Genomic DNA, 24,789 nt, shown 5'->3' with positions numbered 1-24,789 from the left:
GTTAATACTAGGTGCTTAAACATAATTGTATTCGTGGCCGAAGGACTTCAGTTTCCAGTGCCATTTTCTTTAAATTAATTTTAGTATTGTATACTATCTTTAATATGACAAAATAAAAAAAAAAAATAATTGTATTCTAAATATATTTAAAATAAAATAAATGTTAATATAATAATAATAGTAATAATAAGCAAATATTTAGAATCGTTTAATTCTTTGATGACTGCTTTGCAGCATTGAGCATTCATTGTAGAAACTAATTGGTTATTTTTATTCTTGAAAAACTTTAGTTTGATGGGTTATAACCATGAGACATACAAATTATGAGTGGAAACATTTCGGATTCCCCCTAAAAAGTATCGTAAGCAATAAATTCAAGATAATTTCAAAGCATTGGAATGGTCTAGAGTTGTGACAAATAAAAAAGGTAGTTATATATTTAATTTCCAATAAATGAAATCCCTATGGAAAGCAAAGTAGTTAGTAATCTTAGATTTTATTAAGCCAGAAATCATGTGTCATACACATGGAAATTAATGAAAACATTTTGTATTGCCCAATTGACTGATTGTATAATTAAGAATGCCTAACACAAGTGCTGTCATATGATGGTTAAACAAAAAACCATCGATTCGATCATCGGGCAATTTGGAAAACTGTGTTCCGTGTGGAAATCAGAGCGAAATGCACGGGATTAGTGGGGCCAACCTTGGGCCGGGGATTGCGTTTGCACTGAGCGACTGTCAACAGTAGCTGCACTAAGACCCCAGAGTCCGCCGGTCACTAAGCGGCTGTCATAAAAATCACAGTCGCCGGGTTTTGTAGTTGTGGTTGGAGTTGTGGTGGCGGTTGGCTTGTCCGGGGGCCTCAAGTGCCGGGATTTACTTAGCCATAAATGTGCGACTGCGAGTGCGAGTCGAAAATTGCCTATTACGATATATGTAGACCCTGGGGACTGATACCTGGGCGATACCATGCCGGCGAGCTGATATTAACAGACGGTGCCTCGAATCGAAGGCGATAAATAGATAGTCCCTGATAGGCAGCGACACATCAGCTTATGGCGATTAAAATTGAATTTACCCAACAGAAATAGAATCGAAACGCGATGAGTTGGCCGGGCCAAAGGGTGGTAGGTATGGCGTATTAAATGCTCACAGATACTGCTTTGTCTCCCAAACGGTGGAGAAAGATAATGTCTGGCTGTTTTGGTGGTTCGGCGGTTCGGTGGTTCCGCTGCGGTTCTCTAGCCTTTCCAGTGCTATCAGCTAAGGAGGCGCCCCAAATCACTTAAGCTGCTCAGAACACAGGCCAACTGGATGGGTGGGTTAGGTGGGGTAGACACCTAATTGTAAATAAAATGGGTTGACGCTTCTTACGTGGCGGGGTATTATTAAATTGATTTTCCTATCGCCGCACCCCAAAGCAAGGCGAAAGCAAAAGCAAAGCTCCTCAGTGGACAGTGTCAGACAACGAATGTGGAAATTATGGTAAATGCTTATCAGGTGATTAGGAGGGACGACAACTGCCGTGCTTTGCTTTGCTAATATTAATCGTGGGAAGGGGATCGGGGGGATCGGGGCCAATAAAATCACATTCACAATATCAATTGAAGGGTATTTCTGGCCGTGATTTCGTGTTGTTCATCGCCGACGATGATAGTGTACGAAGCATTTGATTTATGGCCCTAATGCACCGATATCGCCTCCCGCCCAGCGAATTGGGTCATGTGAGCAATGCAGTAGTGTGCAAACCCCTTCTGCAGGATTGCCAACTAAGCCTTCTAAACCGATTTCAATAAGGAAAACAAAAGCCACACAAGCCGACCGACTCACACATCCTGGAGAAAGGAGACAGGAGACCTGGCAACGTAAAGCTGATTAAAACCGAAAACTATTGCAGAAAAGGATTAGTTAAGTGAACCAAATAAATGAACTCGGCTTAACAAAATTTCTTTGTAGCTGCTATCAAAACATTTTCAATGAGTTTAATATTCCCCCAGCAGGCAGGACATGCAAAAGTTGTGCGTCTCTATATGTATGCTCATGCCTCCTCACATCACGCAAATTAGCGTCGCCACTTCTCATCCGGAGACATTTTTCGGCAAGTTTTGGCAACTCCGAGAAGGATAAGAGTACCAGAGGGGGATTCTCCGTAAACCGCTTATGAATCATTATAGAATTTTGTCGTCTTAGTGCCGAATTTTAAGTGAAAGTTCAAAGTGAATGTCTAATTGGCTGCCGAAGGGGCGGGCGGGCTGAAACTCACCTCATCCAGCGGGCATCCTGTGGAGCGGAGCACCGCATGCGACTGCAGCACCAGCAGCTTGAGCAGCTTGTCCTTGATCTCCCCGAAGGGCGAGGTCTTGGGCCGCAGGATCACGATCCTCAGCGTGATCACCGAGGTCAGTTCCCCCACAATATCGCTCACGGGCACCGCCGGGTTGTCCGATATCTGCTCTAGGGGAATGGGCTTCCAGTGTTTGATGATTAGAGAGCCTGTGGGTGGAGAAATTCCAGAGAGTTAGCATTACAAAAAAATATTCAATATTCTATTTTAGATTTATTTAGATATTTAATTATTATCCTTTAAATTATTATTACCATAAATAAAATATTTTTGTACGATTTAAGTGAATAAGTGAATGTATTGATACACAGAAAATAAAGTTATTCATATCAATTTAATATGAATAATGATTAAATCATTTGGTATTTTAAAACAGTATTTTTATACATTTTATGCAATGATAAAATGTTAGTTAATATGTTTGAATCATAAATTTATCATATCAGCGTTTTATTGATATGAAATAATGTATAAATGATATTGATTTCTTTTGTCTGTGTAGACATTTTTTTCTAGGACTTATGTTGAGGTAACTGGGGTGTCGGTTTTGGACCACCAACCACTACTAACTGAATAACTTTCCAAATCGAACTAATATTTTTGTGGAAAGAGCTTGTTTATAGTCTTATAGGAACACCCACCTCTGGCTGTGTTGGCCACCTCCTGCGAGTAGCCCAGCCTCTGGAGGGCCGTCTGGACAATCTCGCTCCAGGGCGTGGCCGCCGCGATGATCACGTAGCTGTCCGTCTCGATGTTGGGCCGCCGCTTCCAGGGCTGGCGAGTGTCGATGGTCAGGGAGGCGTGCAGCGAGTGCACCGACTCCACCACACAGTGAAGTGGAAGTGATTTGGCTGGAAGGAGCAGGAGAAACGGGGGATAATGGTTGGTTAGAAATAATAGGTACTAATGTTAATAATTCAACGCTGCCACACTCGAGTGCAGTTTAATAATCGGTTTAGTTCAGTCTAGTTCCAAGTGCAAATCATCGACAAATTAAAATAAGCAATTAAAACATATTTGAAATGGGCCATTTTATGCAGATTCGCTCTACACCTCCGCACGCACCATGGCATTAAAATAAATTATTGCATGTTGCGGTTAGCCGCAAATGGTTTTAGCCGATTAAATATACCACCCATTTGAGGGGGGTGGCTTCACAAACTATCCCCCAAAGCTGGCAGAAAGAACTTGAAATTTGGGAAATCACATTTTTGAAATTATGAACTATGCTCTTCCTTTCAATATCGCCCACCTGAACTTACATCCTGCCCCTACTAACCAGTTATCAAGGGCTTAAAATAAAATGGCAAAATTCAGAACATAGAAGTTATAGACATACTCTCCCAGGGCCAAAGTGGGCGTGGCCGTATTATTGAAGGGCCGAAGGGTTGAGGGGCACACAGCAAATAGGCTTAACGCCCCAGGTTCGGCCGACATAATGGTATTATTAATTATTCCAATTATAAAAATTGTAAGCAGCCAGAGATTGGCGAACGATTGGCATTTGCCGAGTCCACAGGTCCGGGCAGCTGAAAGCGTTTTAAAGAACGGCGCTCACGGGGAAAGTCGGGGAAAGCAGGGGAAAATCGGTGGAAATCGGACCAACCAAAAGTTCAGCCCAATTACGTGCGATTTTCATGCCATATTTTTGTGGGAGGCGTGTGTGTGCGCCATGCAAATCTTTTAATTGCCATGAAAACCTCATTGGGGGCCATCGGCATTAAAAATAAATACATCAGCCCCTCGACAACGTGTGTTTGTGCGTTGGCCATGCCGAGTTGAAAAGGAATAAAGAATTCAACTATAATGCATTGTTTGTCACCGACGCAGATCAGATAGAACTTTAAGTGACGGAAGAGTTCCGATAATAATCACATTAAATTCAATAATTTTCGAAATATTCCGCCAGATATTAACGTAAAATGGAAATCGAAATTAGATTGCTGCCCCCATTATCCACCCACAAAACGCATTGTTTTGGCCTGAGCTCAATTTTCTCGTATTATGATGGCCATGGCCTCTCCCTTTTCCACCGAAAACTGGTCATTAGTGCAGCGTTCCGCTTCCCTGAATGAAAGTTCGTTGTGGGTCCTGTGCACAACCGTATTATAAACTCAATAAATCCATTATCCATGGAGCCATGATTCGCCGGAGCTAAAACAAAAGCGGATTTGGCCCACCTGCATATGTGTTTGGGTGGCAATTGCGTTTAGTGTGCGTGGTTTTAGGTGGCAGAGTGTGGAGCCCCAAAACCACCGAGCAGCCTCTAATTGTTGCATCTGAACTGGCATTTCAGCAACCACTGGCGGCCCACGGAATCGGCAGCTTTAAGTCACCCGGGCCAACGAGATGGCAGACAGAGCTTATCCTTATTAGCATTATCAGTGGCCCTGGCAGGAGGGCAAAAAAGCAGGATAGCAGGAAAAAAAACGGAGAAATGGTAAGTAATCGAGACAGTCGAAGCGGGCCAAAACAAATTGAATTAAGCGCGGGAGGAAAACTGTTTGAGGGCATTAAATCTTGGCGTGGCAGCCAGACGACTTCTACTGGGCGAGCTCCCCTGGTAAGCCGACAAACGATTTGTAAATGAACTCTACTTTCCGGGGGCTAAGACGCTATCCATCCCACCAGCCCTACTCATCGAATCGAATCCCCGCGAACCGGCACGCGGCTTAAGATTTATTAACCTGCATCGATGGCGGCAGAAATAATCAAGTTCAGTCATCGCAATCAAGCGAAATTGGAAAATTCCCAGCTCAAGGAGAATGGCAGCGAAGGTAACGGCCAGGAGCGGTTTTCCCCCCCGTTTTCCTTTAAGGTCTCTCAACTTATAATCTTTTGAAAAGTTTCCAGAAACATCTCATGTGCATAAAATATCAGAATTTGGGGTTTGGGGGGAAAAGTTTTATCCACTCGACTTTCTTCTAAGAAATTGACCAATTGGCTGACCACAGGCAAACGAGGCAAACAAATAATTATAAATTGCCCTGGCAAGGACATCAAAACGATTTAATCCCTACACACGCACACAAACTATGGGCAAGCGAAGCTATTTAGGTGACTGCAAAGGATTACTCAAGTATCCTTCTCGGCCTGGCAAATATTTGTAGTCTTTTCTCGACTTTTTCGATGGAATAAATTGTGTGATTGTTTATTTATAGGCAGCCTGCTCATAATTTACTTATTAAAATGATTTTGAGTGATTTGGGTATTTAGGAAAATTAAAATTTCAACAGACCAAAAGTTTTAATAACCCGAACGGACACATGAGCAGCAGCTGGAAAAGGGATGATTGTGGGGAAAGGGTTCGTCTTAAGCCAAGTGAACTGTTGGGAAATTTGCTTATCATTGCTTGACCAGTGCAAAAAATCTCAAGGATTTTAAGGGTCTTAAGTAGGCTTCCCTTTGCCATCGTGTGTATGTTCATGGGTGTTTGCAGTGGGCGGTGTTCGGCAAGGAAGAGTGACCGGAAATTAAGCAATAGTCTTAAGGAAATTGCCACAAGTTTTTCCTTCACTTCACGCCAGCAAACAAATTTCCAGCTTCCTTCGGGATGTGTGTGTGTGCATTTTTATTTACACTTCAACTTAAGTCCTACTTAATTGCAAACTCTTTTTAGTAGAATTTTTAATGCGTGCATTTTAATTTATAATGCCTCGACAGCTCTCGGAGTTTCAGCTTCAGCAGCATTCGGAGCGACTTAAGAACTTTCCCCACACAAAGGGAAGTACGCACACACACACGCATGAGCCTTTCACTTGGCTGGCATCTCACACCTTTGGCTGCCTGCACATATCCTGGCCTTAGTCCCTGCGCTTTCCCTGATTTTCCTGCTCGCCCCCTTTCCCCGCTGCTCCCTGACCCGCTGCACTTTCAAAAGAAAAACAAACATATTAAGCAGGACAATAAAATGAAAATCGGTTTGCGTCTTGCCTCGGGTCTTTTCTGCTCCCCTGCCGCAGGACCCAGGAAAAACAAGCTGCCTAAGAATTGCCCTTGCCTTACGGAATAATGAATACCTAGGAAATTAAAGATTAGCCATTGAAAAGCCTTGCGGGATTGCCAATTAGTTTGGATCTTTTAGGTATTACTGAGGTAATAAAGAATGATTGTGAATTCTCATTCATTCATTCATTAAAAATGTATAATCAATATAAGGTTGGTTTTGTTGCAGCAATATCATAAAAACATTAGTAGAATATTATCGTTGAAATGTATATATTTCTAAGTTTTGGAAAATGATTTTCGAATATTTCTCTTTTCATGAATCTACTGCAGTAGATTTTATTTCAAAATAGCATTGGTACAAGAAATCATGTATTTTATCGCCTTGCTTTCTCTCCCAGGATTACGAATCGCCTTTGTTGTAAGTCGAGGGTCTTTGAGCTGCCTCTTGGACTGATCTTTCACCCCCATAAACACTTCTGTTCCGAATCAGAGTCAATGCTCTTCAGCACTCCGAGTTCGAGTTCGAGTTCCACTTGTGCACATGCGAGAAATCTGCACTCTGCATTTGAGTTGGCCCTCTTCCTCGTGGCCTTTTTTCTCTGAGTCAGAGGCGTATTTTGAGATTTGTACTTTGGCTTTTTTTGTGCCGCCTTATTTGTAGTCGTGTGTTTTTTGAATGGGGCTTTTGGGGGGCTGGGAAAACATGTTGAAACTTTTAAGCGGATTATAATTAATGCCGTGAGGCATTTTCCTTTTCCTTCTTTTTATCGCTGACTGTTCGCGTTTAGCGCCCCCGAATCGGCGAACAAATCGAAATCCGCCCAGTCGGATATAGCCGGAAATCAGGAATCCTTTGACTCGCCATCTAGCTCTCCTCCAATTACTTCGCAAACGGAGTCCTCGGAGTGGGGGAGGCCGTAAATGTTAGTCAAAAATAATCCTAATGAAATAAGTATGGCCCGTAGCGGTAATTTATTTGAATCCTTTGCCCAACCCTTAAGTTCTCAACTGCTAAATTGGCCTCGGCCCCATGGCTTAGGCTTCGGAATTGTCTCAAGTTTTGTTTTTGTTGCGCAATAAATTCATTTTTTGTCCTTAGACATATAAAACTATGCAAAGGGCTAATGTGTGTGGGTGTCTGTGTGTGTCTTGGACTTAATCCTTTTTGTTGTTTGCTTCATATGTTGATTTGGGACCATCATCAGGTGAGCTTTCTTTTGCCGGCAAAAACGACAGGGGCAAAACCTCAGACGTAGCATTCGAAAATCTTTGCAGGACTCACACACACATGGGCAGAGCCAACGGCAGGACTCTAGTTAGTTTCAGGTTGTGAATGGATTTTCTTAAGTGGTTCTAAGCTTTGTCTGTGAAGCAAACCAGAAAACATGCTTATACATGCGGCCAAGTGGCTGAAGAGTTCAAGAGTCCAGCCGTCCAGGAGTCCATGAGTCCACGGAGGGGAAGTCCAAGGAAAAAGGACTCTAGTGGCATTAGCAGGCTGCTCAAGGAGCTGCAGCACTTCATTAGTTTTGCGAATTTGCGGACAGGGACCCTGAGACAATGGCCAACTGCGAGGCCAACGATAATTGAATGCACAGGGGGTTGGGCTGCTCGAGGCGAGGCAAAGCCATGTGCCGAGGACAAATCCTTACAAAAGGATTATGATGTGTATTTTTCGGCCAAATGACTCTCAGCTCTCGGGCAAATGCCAATGCCCAGTTATGCAATCGTATCGAATCGAGAGCCATGATAAATTGATGGCAGCCAGATTAAAACGAGTCCAAGAAGTGAATAATTAAAGCGCAAAGAATGTCGAGAGCTCTGGGTTCTCCGACGATGCAAATAAGCAGACATTTTTGTGGAACCGGATTAAAATTATGAACTGCAGGATAAGGCCATGCGTGCACACAAGGACGACCGCTGGCCACAAAAGGATTTTCAATTTGTCAAATGCCATCAAGTGCGCTCGAAAAGGACGCCCGAGCAGCAGACACAAATAAGGGATTTAAATGTCGATAATGTCTGCAAACAAGCGCAGCCGAGATAGAAGTCCAAAGGGAAGGGTTTTTGTTCCAAAAATCAACCAGAAACCAGTTGAACCAAACATAATCGCAGCTCGGAAAAGAAAGGGCCAAAGCCGAAATGGCACCCAAGAAATCGTATGTCTACCCATCGTGAACTGCGTTTGTTTTAAGCACTTTGAATTGACCAAGTTGGCCACCCACTCAGCAGCAGTGGAGGGATCCATACTTAAGTTGCAGCGGACAAAGACAAAAACAAAGCCACAGACACGGAGCAAAGGGAACTGCAACTGCAACGGCAACAGCAGACCAAAGGCAACCTTAATCACTTTAGTTATCAATATTACTTATTTACGTTGCTTCTACTTAGCGCTTAAGACGCTTTGACTGTGTGACTGAATTATAGGCATGTGTGTATACATATATATTCATAAATGCATGAATATGCCAGCCAGGCGGCTAGCATTACGTTTAAATCTTCCTGCTTAAAGCCAAACAAAGTCTCTGGTCGGCGGTGGCAGAAGGCAGAAGGCAAAAGGAGCACAACATGCGATCTGTGCCATTGATTCAATTAAAGCGGGCAAAAGAACTCGAAGTGAGTCTCAGGCGAGAAACCAAGGGGCAATCCATAAATGACGACTTGCAGATACCCAGTGGACTTGTTTAAACTATCCTTCCAAATTAAAAAATTCTCTTGAATATTATATCCCGAATTTATTTATCTTGAAACAATACACCTTTCGTTCTCAGTTTCAAATATGTATTTAAATTAATTCACAAAGCTTTCCACTCTCCAGCGAAAGTATCACTGCGGATGGAGTACATCAAGTATACGCCTAGTGGCTGTCAGTCGGATTTAAAGCCTTCTCGCAGGCAAATGAGGAAGAGGAAGCGCAGAGGAGCTGCAAGGAGCTGGAAGGCTGAACAAAGGCCATATATATCACTGTATTGATTAATATAATCCGCTTGAAGACGCTGGCAGCCACACGGCGAATTAAGTTACATTCAGCCAGCGAGCGAGGGGGCGATACCGCCCCCCCCCCCCCCCCTGTTTTAAGCGGTCCGCACCCCCGGCTCAACCACCTGCCACAGTTTTAAGTACAAGTTAATGGTGCTTATGCATATTACCCTTCCGCCTCCTCCGCCTCTGCCCCTTTTGCGCTTATTAATAATACCCACAACTGATTTTTCTTCTCTGTCCCGCTTATTTTCCTTGCCGCTGAAGTATTTTAAATCGATCCAATGGCAAAAGCGTCTTTTGTATTTACTGCCTCTGCGAATGCGCGCCGGCTTAATCCGCTGCCAATGAACTGCGAACTGGAAGAGAAGCGAGGAGGGGGCGAAGAGGGGCTGTGCTGAAGGAGCTGCCAGATGAGCGGCTTTACAGAGGCGGCGGCGGAAGGGGGAGCTTGGGTTTATTAGTGGCCCACAGACGATGTCGACGATGTCCTACTCAGAAGGAGGCAGAAAGGATGTCGACGATGTCGCCATATCGCATTGGTATTTTGGCATTTGGGCTTTGTCTGCCCCCAGGGGCAGCGGGAGCAGTGGAGGGGGATCCGAGGGGCTTGCGTTGCCCTCCGAGGAGGATGAAATTTGATCCGGCTGCGGTGAGCGCGTAGCATTGTATTTGCATTAAGCGTAACCTCGCCTCGGAATCGGAATCGAAATCGGAATGGGCTGGAATGGCTGGGAGTTGGGAATTGGGATGAAGGGTGCGAGACGTCGATACGCGAGGCTGCCAAGGAGCTTAATTTGAAGGGGATTTACGCAGTGCCATTATAAGTCCCCCCTCCCTTTGAGTTCGTCATTATTTTCAGCCTTTTGTTGGATCCACTGTGCAGAGATCTCTGAACTCTGGCCGGGATTAGGTTAAATTTCTCAACAGATTTCTTCACTAGTTGCGGATTAAGTGCCGGGGCCCTAAGCCCTGGCCACAAAAGCCAAACCGCAAACACAGTAACACATACTCGGCTCCCTCGGCTGACAGCTTAGGTCCGAGAACAGAACAGAACATATCTGGCCTTTGCCAACTTAAAATCTTAAACATTTATCCGCGCGTATTATGTGGCAACTCCGGCTAATTGCCGCAAACACACGCCTCTTGTTTGCGGTGTTAGCTTCTCTGTTGGCCAACTCTGCGCTGTCCAAAACACCCAGTTAACTTCTCTACTTTTGTTTCCTTTTTGCCTGTATCAGCTAGATGAACTAGCCAAATAGCAACGGAAACAGAACGACAACGACAATGGCCACACCATCTGCGGCATTCAATTTAAGGGGATTAACTACTAATTTTTTGCGATTTCATCCAATGCCGGCGGTATTCGAGTTGATTTTTTTTTCGCTCCGTGCTCCGTGCTCCATGCCATGCATATATGTACATATGCATGGGCACTCGGATGTGGGAGCAATGCCGTGGGGCTTTTACAGTTAAATCTTTGGGGATTCCAGGGACACACATGACACTCGACCGCCTGTGGAGCCAGTGAAAAAATGCATCAGCTAGCCAACTAAAAACGGGTCGAGGTGGGCGAGGGAGCCTCTGACTATGAATACCAAATCAGATAATCAAATTAGTCAAAAGTTGGTATAATCTCTAAGCGGAATGGGGTGGAACTCGACCGGCTGAGGAAGGGATGAAGCCACCGAGCTGCGCGATGGTTTTTAATCCGAGGAGGAATTCGCTTTTTAGGCATAATAAGCGAAACCACGCTAACTAATCACCAGTCAGCACGCTTGAGGAGTCACTCCGGGTTTTATAATCAGATATGACGGAGTACTCCGAGTAACCCGAGGGTTGGGTAATTAAATGCCTTTTGAGCACTATTGTAATGAGCAGATCTCGCGCTTAATCTCAGATTGGCAGTGGAAAAAGCTTTGCGTTAGGGTTGAACATGTTCTGAAATCGGGATCAAAGAGAACGGATTTGCAGATCGAAATCAAAGCGGAACTTTGCCTGGTTACGCATTTCGAAAGCCAAGAATGCCATATGGTAATCGGTTTGGAAACGGATCTAAGAGGCTTTTGCTAGGCAACAACGTTTTTTAGGGGTAAAGAGTAATGACTAACTCGATCTTCCTTAATTGATAAAACTCTATTTAAGTTTTCTACAAAGATCAGTGAATTTAAGATTAATTTATGTAATTTATAATAAGGGAGAGCTTATTAATGTAACATTATATATTTAATAAAAATATAGGTATTGATCATACTAAAGAATAAATAATTTCATATTAAAGAATAAATCATTGTGTAAGATCGGTTGTCTATTTAAAGACCGATGTAAGGTAAGACTGTGCCTGGTTAGACTGAATATTAAACTGTCACTTCTTTAAGATCAATATAGCACAACTTTATTTACTCGAAGACCTGTAGTACCCACATAGATGATCCCGTCCAGACCCCTAGCTCAGTTCCCCCTTTCATTTATCCTTCTCTCAGGCTTTATTTTATTTTCACAGCCTCGCTGCTTGTTTGTTTTTGCTCTGGCTTTTATTTTTGTGGGTGTTGGGTGGCTTGTGGATGGCGGTGGGTGAGCGTGGCTTAGGTCAGTGGGTGGGTGGTTGGGTGGGTGGCTGCTTTGCCCAGCTCCAACCTGCTCCCTTGGGGGGATGGGGATGGGGAAGGGGGGTGTTGGGTTGAGGATGAGGATGAGCTCTGCCCGACGGCTCAGTTCGGTTTAAGTGCCAAAGCGCGCCGTGCATTGTTGTTGCTCTTGTTGGCAGCTCTCCCTTGCCAGCTTTACTTCCTCTGTGTCTGTGTGTATCTGTGAGCGAGTACTTCGCTGTGTTGGTGTGTGTGCTGGTGAGCTGGTGTCTGCCACTGTTGAACTGGGACAACAACAGCAACAAAGCAAAATCTAGTGAACTTCATAGGGATTAGCCTGCACGAAAGCAACAGATTTAAAAGCTTTCGCTCTGCTTTTTAAGTTCATTTGAGCGCTTTGTGTGTTTGTTTGCTGTGTTGTGTTGTGTGTTGTTTGCCAGTGTGTTGCTCTAGCCGTAGCCGTAGCCTTTGTTGACAAATGCGACTTGACAGTGGTGTGGCAAATCTGGTCTGGAGACTCAAAACACTCAGATACACGCAAGCACACACACAGCTGTCAGGGTGTTAAAAGAGGAACTCAATGGCGGGATCTATTGTGTAGGATGTCCTGAGCCACTTGTCCTTGCAGGTCACCACCTCACACAATTCACAGTTCACTAGGATAGTTAGATAGACGGGTTCATCTTGGGTTAACACACACACACTCATAGAGTCTGCCCATAATCCCGAGCCTCAAATCCATAATCCAATTGCTGGCCAGGCCATCAAACATAAAACATCAAGAACAAACACAAACAACAAACACAAATGACCGGCGCGAACGGAACGAAAACACAGGGAGTAGCGAGAAGCAGTAACAGTAACACCAACCTTCTTCCAGCATGTTTGGCACGATACTAAAGATACTTTAGCGGAAACCGAGACCGAAACCGAAACCGAAAACTCAGCTGCGAGAGTCGAGAGTTCTGGCCCACACGCACACAGACGCGATAGGGCTACTCACACAGATACAGAGGCCGGGGGCAGAGGCACAGATACAAATGCAAACGGGGGAAACACGCACACAAATTGATAGCAACATGTGGCTCTGGGCTCTCTCTCTCTCACTCTCGCTCTCTCTCCTGCGGCTCACACGTACACACCCCCCACCCCCCTCTTAGACTACCTCTCTCTCTCTATAGCCCCATCTCGCTCGCTCTGCAGTTAAACCCTGGCCCCGCATTACGCTTATCAAAGTATATCTCAGGGATTATACGAAATGAATGGAATTAAGGATTAATTTCCAAGGGATGTCATTTCGTTTTGGGATAATGCCCCAGCTGTACGTGTGTGCGTGTGTATCTGTGTGTACCCCGGCTGTTGGTGTTGGCAGCAGCTTAAGCTATAATGGATTCGGGTTCACAGTTTCCGTTGGCGGGGATTGCTGAACGCTGAAGCTGAAGCTGTCGCAGGCGATGCGAAGGTTTTAGTTATAAAAATACACCGGAGTTTATAATGCCAAAGCGGGTTATAGAACAGTGGCGTGCTAACCTCGAGTAAAAGTGGTTTACATTTGGGATATGATGGGTTAAGGGGGGATGGTTGGATTATAATGGATTTGTCTTGAAAATAGAAATTACTGAAAAACATGAATTGTACTACAAAATCGCAAACAACAATGTAAAACACTATCTGAAAGATCATATGCATACATTGTAGTCAATGTAATTAGCTGTAATTATAAATCTACAAGTTACATTAGTCTAACATTTAAAATATATTTTTTTATTTCACAAAAAAAAAATTCATAATAAATTAAAGGTAAATAATTTTATTTACTCATCTTGACTTTTTAAAATTTGAAATAATTTTAAATCAAACAAGTATCTATTTCTGTATTTTTAGATGTAATGACTAGCTGGCCCCCCTTTCACGCCCATGGCCATTCAGCGACGCCGCTGTTCATTATAATGCCAAGCGATCCATAAAACGAAGAGTTAAATCCGAAATAATAATCCCGCACGAAATTAAATCCCTCGCCCACACGGCCAGCAAAAGCAAACGCAAACGCAAAATCCCGGCCCCCACAGCCGGTCCCCTTGTCAATTCCCCCCTAAGCCCCCCGCCACACCGCCACTGTTTGCATGGAAAAAAGTTAATCTCCCAACAGCAGCAGCAGCAGCAGCCGTCGCCATCGACTCATCCGCAAACCGTGACTCGAAGGGCGGGCGGCGTGAAAGGGGGTGGTTGGGAAAGGGGGTCGGGCTGTCACTGTGCGTTGCTGTCGCTGTGTGGGGCCCACCGACCTCCACCCCCCTTTCGTTGCCTCCTTCCGCCCAAAAAACCACCGCACGCCCTTCGAAAACTCCAACTCATGGCATGCTTTTGGGCCTTTTTCGGTTGCAGTCGGCAGCGACGTCAGCGCGGGCAGCTTTAGCTCTGCCGGTTTAAGGATTAACACAGACACACACATACAGACATGTAAACGGGCACACGGATACACTCGTACATTGAACGGAGCCGGCACCCATACACGGACAAATAAAGCACACGCAATGCCCAGAGCACAAAATCGTTGGGATTAATGCGGGATCTACTTTATTGCGAAAATATGCTCGACCCAACGGAAAGCAGTGGTGGCGGCGGAAAGGGGGGTTGTCATGGGTGGGGGAGGGGGGCTACAATTTGGCATTGGACAATGCGAGAGTGTGTGTGAGTGTCTGTGTTCGTGTGGATGCGTTGCGGCATCGCCTGGGCATCCATGGATTGTCAGTGACTTAAACGAATTGGGATTACGTTGCGTATGATTCATATGGAGGCTAAAACAACAAAGCACCAGACAGCCACTGGCTTTAAGCAGCATAAACAATGTGCACTGTGCATATATATGTACGAATATAGATGTATCCGAACTTATAGGCAGCATTGGACGGGCATTCGAACGGATTACAGGCCCACTACCACTGCCCACTCCTCCAAAAGCGAAACCCCTTCCATTTCGACGACCATGCCCTTCCCGTTCCCGAATCGCTGGTGGAGCACAAATTGAAAATGGACAATCGCCTGCCCGACTGCCAGGCTGCCAATATGCCAGCGCCCTGGATAATCCCCAGCGCGATCAATAAAGCCTGCCAGCACACCGAGAGAAATAAGGGGAGGTGAAATAAGCAAGGGAGTGTGAAAGTATATCTATGGAAGTTTGGATACATTGAACCAAAAAAATTGCAACATAATTTATTTTTAATGAGAGGAAATGGTAATAATTTTTAAGAACAAGAAAAATTTCAAAGGAATTTTATTTTCACAATAGGATAAAATTTCTTATATCTTTTTATATTCAATAATATTTAATTTTTATAATAATAATTTTTATAATATAATAATAATAATATAATATTTAATAATTAAATTACTACTACACACTACATATTTCTCTCAGTATATCGCCTGCAGCTAGTAAGCGGCAAGGTTGTGCGTTGTCTGCCGGCAGTTTGGCAGGATTGCCAGTCGTATTGGGATTAGCATCCCCAAAGACTCGACGTCGACTCGCTCCCAAAACTGGGAATCGTCTGGGCCGCCGTCTAACCCACCTGGCTTACACACACACACACACACATATACACATACCGATGCGGAGACGGAAAAGGACACGCACACAGGCACAAGGACGCATTAGCTGGCGGCCTAATCCCGACGTCGTTGCCATTGCCAAAGCACTTCAAAAGCAAAGGAACAAAAACAAAAGCTTAAGGAGCTGGAAAAGGAGCAGAGGCGACGGAAGAGGCGGCCGAGGCAACTCGAAACGTGAAACTTCTCTTCATTTGTGTCTGATGGGATTAGGGCTAAAGCCAGATAAAGGGATAAGGGATTCCCAAATAATGTCGTGCCCTCGGCTCGAGCAACTCGGGCTGGAACTCGAAAGTTTTTGGCGCCAAATTCGCATGCAAAGCAGGCAGTCGAAAGGGAGAGAGAGAGCGCTATACAAGGGGTAGAAAGAGAGGCAAGAGGGCTGCTTCTACCCTTTTTCTGAGCTGAATGTTCACCGGGTTCAGGAGGCTTAGGTCGCAGGATAAGTCGCAAACTTGATGCTTTTGCTTAATGTCCTTGGGTGGTCCTTCTCATACCCTCTTCTCTCCTTGATGATGATGATGATTTTGTTTTCGCTTGTGGATTATGAAACGCCCAGTTGCGTTCGCATTAGTTGTTCTCTCTCTCGCCTGGTGATTTTCCTAATTCCCCTAATACCCTTTATGTGTGCGTATGTGAAAATATAGAGTTAAAGTGGAATATTGAATGTGCCGGCTAGTTGGGGAAAATTCAATATGAAGTGACAGGAAATAAACGGTTTAGCAGCAGCATTAATTGGCACTCTGGCTTTTGTTTGGAGTTTAATAAGATGCCTGTAGAGAGTTTCAAGAAAGTGTGTCCTTTAGACCCTCTGAGGGGAAGCTTATGGCAAATCCCAGCTGCAGCTGTTGTTGGCAAAACGTAAAATTACCGAGTCTTATAATATTCATAATCGAACCCCTTTGGCAGAGCCAAGTCCTTGTCTAATTACAAATGTGCTGCCGGCATAATTCCACTCGAGTATTAATAGATATACTCTATGCTCCCACATATATTTACTCGCACAAAAGCGCTCAAAGTTAATGCAAGTGATTTATAGTTGCAGTTCCTCTGTTGCAGCCATATGTATATGGTATGTGCTTCTGTTTTGATAATCGCACAGCACACACAGAGGGAGTATTTATTCGATTATAAACCGAAAACGCACTGGGAGCTGGAGCCCTAAGCCGCTCGAATCGAGCTTTAGGTTGCAAGGTGGAAGTGGCACGATTGCCGAGTGGGCGGAGGAGGGGCAGGATGCTTTCTCCGGCTCATCTCTCGTTGTGGCAGCTCCGAAAGTTCGATTCGTTCACCTCGCCCTGCATTTAAATCCTTAAAATTTGTAGTTCTCTTTGTGTGAGGGATAAAGGGACTAACTGGAGCTGGAGGCACCAGGAGGAGCATCTTGTGTCGCAGATGCACGTTGAAAAATTGGTGATAAAAAAATAGGGTTTGTTTTAATAAATAAATATTTTAAATAATGACAATTAAATTAGAAATTTCCGATATTTTTTATAAAAATTTTAAGATTTTCCTTCTTATGGCGACTATCGTTTAGGGTTGGTCTTCTACATTTTTCAGTGCACTCGATGATGGTGGCTTAACTCAATCAGCATCACCTGCAGCACCTGCCTTTAGCTCCTGGCGATGTCCTGGCTAAATGTATTCCGACATATATATGTGTGTTAGTGTTTGTGTGTGTGGCTGGTTGGCAACAACGGGCTTTTATCCTGCGACTGTTGTTGTTGTTCCTGCTGCTGGACGGGCCAATCCCTTTTTGCTTATAATTCGGAAATGTGGCCTCCTGTTGCTTTTGGCATTTATTCGAATTTGTATCTCAATCTGAGGCTGTATCTGTATCTGTATCCGCATCTGCATCTAGTCTCTATGCAGTAGAGCACATATGGAGCTTTGGGATTGGGTTTTGGATGGGGTGGTGGGGCAATGAAGAGTGGGTTTTGGGAACCGGCTTAGGTGAGTGGTATCATTCAGCTCTGCACTGGCCACTGTGCATAACGCTTAACACTTAAGCTGCTGCCGCTCAGCCCACCTCACCCCATTCAACCCCACCCCACCCACCTGTCGCCCCAGCGGATCCATCGGCCCAGGACTTAGCCACTTCCCTCACAGGTGAGGAGGAGTTAGGTGCTTCAGTTGAGTCGGAGCTAGTTTTGCGTGTGATTGCGAAACTCCATCTCTCTCGTTGAGTATCTCTTATCCGGCAGCAGGAGCTGTGCAATGCTTTTGTGTCGCCTGATTACCAGTGGGTAGAACTTACTGCCCAGCTTTGCCGACACTTGTGCGTCCATCAGGGCTTATCGGGGGTTCTTTCGGCCAGTCTTTCTAGCCGCCTCCATCTCATTATACAATCCCGCCCGCATCATGACATCTGCATAATAGCCGATCGAATGGGTGCCCATTTTTTGAATCCTTGAGCGCGTGCTTATGTCCTGTGTGCATGGTGCCGCCGCCTGGCTTATGACACATGCGGATGCAGCTGCCACCGATGCCGCTGCTGCTCCACTTTTGGTGGTAACAATGATTCAACAGCAGGGTCAAGTGGGTGGAGGATGGGGCTGCCTGTTTCGTTTTCCCGAACGCGTTGATCCACAAACGTGTCGTTAACTAAGGCGCAGTGATTTTCAATTGCAGAACGCGCCGCCTGTGTGTGTGTGTGTTTGCATAGGCTTATAGGTGCCAACAGTGTGGCATCTGCAGGACCAAACGGGGGGAGGGCAGGGGGCAGGACAGTCGGCATATTGACAAGTGCAGCCGGCTGGGGATTTATTAAGGCTAACGTATGAAAATGTTGCATACTAAACTCTGCATAAATCGAAGCGCAGCAGAGACGGAATCAGAATCAGAATCGCAAAAACAGGAACATAAAAATAGCCCCAAATGAAAAAGCCCAGCTGGCGAGTCAGTGGGTGGGTGGGTTGCAGTTGGGTGGTGCGGCAGGATAAATATCGTGTTGCGTCGCTGAGCAGCTTAGGCGCAATAAACACACGCACACCCCCACACACACACACCCCGAAATATGCACAACAAAACGCATCGAAACAAAACAGATTTACATATGAACCCACACGGCAGCTGTTCGAATTGTTGGAAATGGCAATGTTAAATGACAATAATAACAAGAACAGCAATAACAATGCCAAATGACGGCAACAATAAGCAAACCAAACAGCACTGAGCTCCATCCTAGGATCCGGCATCCAGTGGAGATCCGATTTCCAACTCCTGCCACGTTTTGTTGTGCAAATCCTCAAAATATGCTACAAAGCACATTACACACATACACACGATACACGATACAGATTCACAAATTCACAGCAACAAAATTCAAATCAAATCCCCTCTGTGTTTCAGTTGGTTTAAGTTTTTGGCACACTATCGTTTTTGGAAAAGATAGCTTAAAGTATTTGGTAACTCAAAAATATTAACACCCATATTTAACGCTCAAGTCAATTGTTTGGCCAACTATTTGCGCAGGCGAAGCCACAAATTGGCCCTGACACATCCACAGCTATTTGCCACCAGCCACCTGTTGAGCCATCGCACACGTGCTCGATGCTCGAAGCTCGAAGCTCCCACATCCTGCCAGATTGCGTATACGCAGCGAGAGCCCGAGAGACGAGCGACTGAAGCCAGGGCAAACAAAAGCAAGGCACGCTTCCTCCTCGGGGGTGTGGCAGTCACTCCACACTCCACAAGTGGGTGCTCAAATGACAGCCACCCCGCCTTCCCACCCACTTTCTAAGCCAGAAGCGAATGTTTGCTCGCACACACAGACATTCCATAGACATACGGCTAGCTACACATCCGTACACAAAATAAACGTTATGAATGCTTCATATGCTTAATCCAGGGGATTTCGATCCATATACGAGTGTTGTGTGCTGTTTCTGTGTCTGTTTCTGTATCTGTATCTCCGGCTGAATGGAGTGAGGGAAGTGAACTGATATCGTTGGTATGCAAAAGGCTTCACAGTTTCCATTTATATCCGGCAGATACTCGGTGTATGCATCCGCAACAAGGTGGCACAGGTTTACTTCTGGCCATGGCTAAACTATTGATGAACCAAACAAGATTACCATGGCCATTGCTCAAGGAACGCACTCAGTGAGTGCGTGTGTGTGCTTCACTCTGTCTCTGTGCTCCTCTGGGTTTCTGTGGGATACGTGCTTAATGCCTTGTGAGCAAATCAAATGAACTTTTCATGGATTAGTTGGGGCAGAGGAAATACCATCAGCAGCTGGCCGCCTGATTAAAGTTGTGTCTTTAAAGTGGCCGGAGAATTTACCCCCTCTAGTTTGCTTCCCTTTAATTACACGCATAATCACGCACTAGATTATGAATAGTATTGAGAAATATTATTTGCCTTACTCCTTCTCTTGGTTATTATTGATTACGAATCATTTCAATTAATTTTTAAATTATTTAAGCCTATCAATCAAGCTTTAATAAACATACTTTTTTGAAAAATCATGTTCTCAATTCTTAAATTTCCCCAACTATCAATGATGCTTTAAAAGGAACCAAAGTAAAAAATAATCTGCAAAAATTACTAAAACTTAAACAAAAGGCTCTTAATGCACAGGAATCTTAGATAGAACCATTTTTTACCCTTTGAATAAAATATATTTGAATATTTTTTCTGTCAAAAAACATTTTTACCTTTTATAAAAACTAATTTGTGAAATTGTTCATGCATTTCTACGATACTTTCATCTCAACTGTTTTTAAACTGTTTCTCTGCTTTTTTCTTTAGTACCAGCTATTCTAAATCAAAAAATTTAAAAAAATGGAAAACAATGGCAATGGTTTTTTTTTTTAAGCCTAGAACTTGAACGCTTTGTGAAGTCGCACTGTCTAAATAAAATGAAGCTGCTGTGAATACTCGAACACAATAACGAAAGCAATAGTGACGGAAAATTGAGAAGAATTAAAAAGGGTGTTAGGGAGCCCTATTGTTGACCCATATGTCGCCAATACTAGCAAAAAAAGCTAACTCAAGTTGAAAATTTTTAAACAATAAACTTTTAATTGGATATCAAAACCGAAAAAAACGGAAAATGCATCCTGTCACATTCAATTTGAACTGCAAGGAAGTCACTATTAGTGACTCACTGACCCCAAAAAACGAATAGGTACCACTATGCAATGCATTCAACTCAGGATTGTACAGAATGAGTGCCCAACTTTTACATCACAAATACAAAATGAAAGCTTCCTTTACTCACGATTCACTTTGCTGACGTCGAACTCGCGACGCGATTCCAGGGCCGGATGGCTGAGGAGCTTCTCGGCCTGCTGCGGCATTCCAAGGGCGGCCGGTGGGAGGCAGGATATGCTGCCCCGCTCCACGCGCTCCTCTCTATCCCGCTCCCTCTCCCGCTCCCTTTCCCGATCGCTCTTGGGCGTGGCATTCTGACTAGATGAGGCTGTGGAGGAGGAATGCGCCAGTCCCTCGGCGTTCGGCGGCGGATGGGAGGATGTGGGTGGGGTGCCCTCAGAGGACCTGCGCCCAGCCACCTCGCCACCACCCACTCCGCCAGCCGCCTGCTGCGACTGCTGCTGATGTTGCTGATGGTGATGATGTTGCTGCTGCTGCTGTTGCTGCTGGTGGTGTTGCTGCTGCATCTGCAGCTGGGTGAGCTTCTCCTGCACGCCCTGCAACGAGGATCGGCGGATCTGATCCTCACCGGGCACTCCCACTATGGGCACCACATTGTGGGGCGGCGACAGTGAGTGCTCCTTCTTGACGGCCAGATCCGCCAGGCTGGCTGAGGCGGAGGAGGCGTTCGGCGATTTGGCATTGGCCGCGGCCACAACGGCGGCCGCGTTGGCAGCTCTGGTTAAGGCCAAGGCCTGACTCTGAAAAAAAGAGGGAAAAAAGACAATGAGTTACTTGGGCCGAGATTTTCCATTTGTCGCTTGTTTGCTTGGCTAAATGATCCGGTGAAATTTCCACTTCCACTTCCATTCCACTCTATTCGACTTCATTCGATTCGATTCGATTCGATCGCACTCGAAATAGAAAACAACCCAAATTCGCTTTATTGATTAAGTCAACAATGGCCATGAGAATCGTCTCAGCCCTGACAGGCGTTGATTTCTATTGATTTGTGAGCAAAGGCCTCCGCCTCTGCAGAGGGGCAGTGTTTGCTTTCTATAATTTAGCAAGTAATTTGCTGCACAAATCGTGGCGAATCACGAAATTGTCTTTAATGATGCGCAGATCTCCGACTCGAGATCGTTGTCGAAGCGTAACTAAATTAATGTGGCTCTCGTCTCCAGTCCATTAAAGAGCAGAAAGCTCTTTCACAATGCCTCGCACCCAAGACCAAGTCCAACTCCAAGTCGAAGCCGAAGCCCCCACAAAGCGGCAATTGATGATGGAATCGGACCCAAAGACTTGGTCCCCAGCGAAATCAGCGATGGCACTCTGCCCTTGCGATGTGGTGACCGAATTCCGAGTTGATCGGATATGTTTGATTGAAATAGTTTGAAAGAAACTGATATACTAATCCAGAAAAATAAATTAATTTTGTCATTGCTATCCGTCGGTTGTGGAACTTAGTTTGGAGAGTAAGATAAGATTTTCTGAATTATTTAAGGTTCTAAGAATCCTCAACATTTTATGGAATAACAGATTTAAAATAATTATCATTAAATACTACTTTTTAGTAAAATAGTATTAATAACACTCGAGTTCAAGCGGACTTAGTAAAGATGAAATTATTTTTCTTAAAATCCAAATTCAAAAAATAATTTCAAATTTTTAAGTACAATTTATCTTTAATCAAAAATCGCTAGGAATCGAAGGTTTAGAATACTTTTTGCATATAATCCGTTGTCTAGTAATAATATTCCTTTTATTTCTCCAAATAAACAGTTTATCTCTATCACATCTTATTTGAGATCGTGTTTTTGAACATTTTATAACACCATTTGAACTAGTTCTAGCTCATCGGCGAACCGAACTCATCTGTCTGCTTAGGAGCCATTATTTTCCCACTAGCCATCCCGATTCGACCCCAATAATTATAGCGTCTCGCTGTGGCTACCGTTTTTACCGTTTATGCTGGCTGGGCACGCATGGAATTCCATCAGCTTCTAAGGCTCAGGGATTCCATCCCGTCGTTTGTTTTTTCCCTGATCCCATACCCATTCCCATTCCCGTGCGTGCGGATTGGCAAAAAATTATGGCATTGGCATTTCGGCTTTTTGGCGCTGATCGTGCGGATAAACTTAAATCGATGCCGAGGCATCGAGATTTTGATCCCGGCCAGGTCGATCGTCGCCCCTGGCTAGTTTGTCAAATGAGGGCATAAAAACAGCGGCAGCCGCTGCCCAAGGAGATCCTTTTCGAAAACATGTTCGGAAACTTAATGAGAGCAGAGGGGTTTGCGTTTGGGTTTGGGACCATCGTGAAGCTGGGGCTAAAACTGAAGCTGCAGCGGCGTCTCTGCTTTCCACAGTAGCCGCATCGAGTTAGCGATCAGCGACAAGCAGCAATCGATCTTGTGTTATAATCATCGCCAGCTCCCCACCTCTTCCTCTTGGCCATCAGCGGCGATTTAGGCCCGCAAAAATTCATTTACGCTTTAATCAATTTCATTCACTATGCAGCGGCAGCCAGCGAAGAAGAGGAAGTGGGGTATGCACAGAAAAAAATATATACAAAAGATGTCTTTCAAAATATCTATATAACATTTTAAAAACATAAAATAGCTCTACACACGAAATAGCACGTCTTGGTAAAATCGATATGCGCATGGTAATTTTCTAGTATTGCATGCGCATATTCTCTGACTTGTTTACATTTCGAGCATATTGAATTGAGGTGCACGCATATCATAAGAAGAAATCGATCAGCGTTTCTAGTCAAGTTTTTTTTAGAATGTAACAAAAGACGTGAAATATAAGATTTTCTCCCTGTGCAGCGGAATATGGAAAGGAACCCGCAGACAGAGCAATTTTCGCCTAAGGCCTCCGGCCGACAATTTCAGCTTACATTGATCTCGTCTTGTCTCAGTCCCTCTGCCCGTCCTCTTTTTACTTTTCACTCTTTTGCGGACTTGCTACGCGGCTTCTGTTCCTGGCCACATGTCAAGAAATTGACGAAAATTCGATCAAAATTTTAATTGATCGCCCTGCAGTGATTTGGGTTCCCGAAAAATTGATCTACCCAAGCGGCACATCCCAGGATACATACGATATATGCATGTATATGTGGCATCTGTATATTCTTCGCGCTTGCACTTGCCGTAATTTTCGGTTGGGATCGACGGACGACCGACTCGTGTTGTGATTATGTTAATAGAGGTGCTGCCCCCCGGATTCCTGTTTCCGCATCCCGCCCGAGGGGGAGGACGGCGCTCGCCTCTGCCGGAAACTGCAGTGCCAGCGGGCTCAAATTGCGAAATAATCAAACATTTCAAGGGCTGCCCACCAAATGCCTGGCATTAGGGCTGATCGAAGAAGAATGCCACGAGTTGCTGATCCTCTGGAGCAATTGAACGCACTGAATGAGTCATCATACTTGGCAAAGAAATCTGTACACTCCTTATAAGGTCTTGGCTCTATGATAGGCACACATATATCATGCCAAAAGCAGCCCCAAGTAATCCCTGCTCGATCACACCACCGCCGTTCTCCATCCGCTTATTAATGGCCATCCGAAGGCATTAATCAACCCGGTTCGCTCCTGATCTTCCAGCCGATCATCCTCGCTGAATGCTACCAATCAAGCTGAATATTCGCCCCATTCCTTTCCACCCATCAAGCCGAACGTTTTAATATTAACCTGTCAAAGGCCATAATTGACAACGATTAACTTTGTCTTTTGTCTCGCGAAAATTTACATTTTTATGGTTCAATAAAATAAATCAAAGAGGGGGAAAAAACCCGAATATGAGGCGGCCGATGCTGGAGCGAAAAAAGAAGAAACTGAAGGAAAAGAAACCCCGAGCACAGTGGCAGCGGAAAGTAATTGCAGCACATAATAATCTCGCATTTAATAATCCTCATTAAAGCGCAAAATCACTTCGGTCCGCTGGCGAAGAACAAGAACGGCCCATCGGCTGATGGACAGTTTACACTAACAAATATCACCACCTTGACGAAGGGGGTACCACTACTACAGCAACTCTCGGATGTGCACAAAATTAGAGGCCCAACATTGGACGTGTTTTTTTTTATTTTACCCTCTTGAAATTCCAGAACAAGCAGAGAGCTTCTGTTTCAGTCCCGAAAATATGCAGAGGGCCTCCAAAAAAGGGTGGATTGGTAGGTAGGAGAAGGGCGATGCGATGCGCATCAATCGATGATA

At 44.7% G+C, this 24,789-nt stretch overlaps 1 protein-coding gene across 1 annotated transcript in view; it reads right to left on the bottom strand.

Annotated features, from left to right (window-relative positions):
• The window catches only part of dve (SATB1_N and homeodomain domain-containing protein dve), a 43,791-nt gene that overhangs the window by 3,236 nt on the left and 15,766 nt on the right, over positions 1 to 24,789 (bottom strand). The window contains exons 2-4 of the mRNA XM_044395829.2: positions 20,696 to 21,329; positions 2,991 to 3,200; positions 2,269 to 2,498 (exon numbers count right to left, since the gene is read on the bottom strand). Of these exons, the coding sequence (XP_044251764.1) occupies positions 2,269 to 2,498; positions 2,991 to 3,200; positions 20,696 to 21,329 (1,074 nt within the window). The remainder of the gene's footprint in view (positions 1 to 2,268; positions 2,499 to 2,990; positions 3,201 to 20,695; positions 21,330 to 24,789) is intronic.

Source organism: Drosophila takahashii, chromosome 2R, assembly GCF_030179915.1.
Source record: "Drosophila takahashii strain IR98-3 E-12201 chromosome 2R, DtakHiC1v2, whole genome shotgun sequence".
Classification (NCBI taxonomy): domain Eukaryota; kingdom Metazoa; phylum Arthropoda; class Insecta; order Diptera; family Drosophilidae; genus Drosophila; species Drosophila takahashii.
The sequence above is the reverse complement of the archived record's forward strand: the minus strand, read 5'-3'. Positions and strand labels throughout refer to the sequence as shown.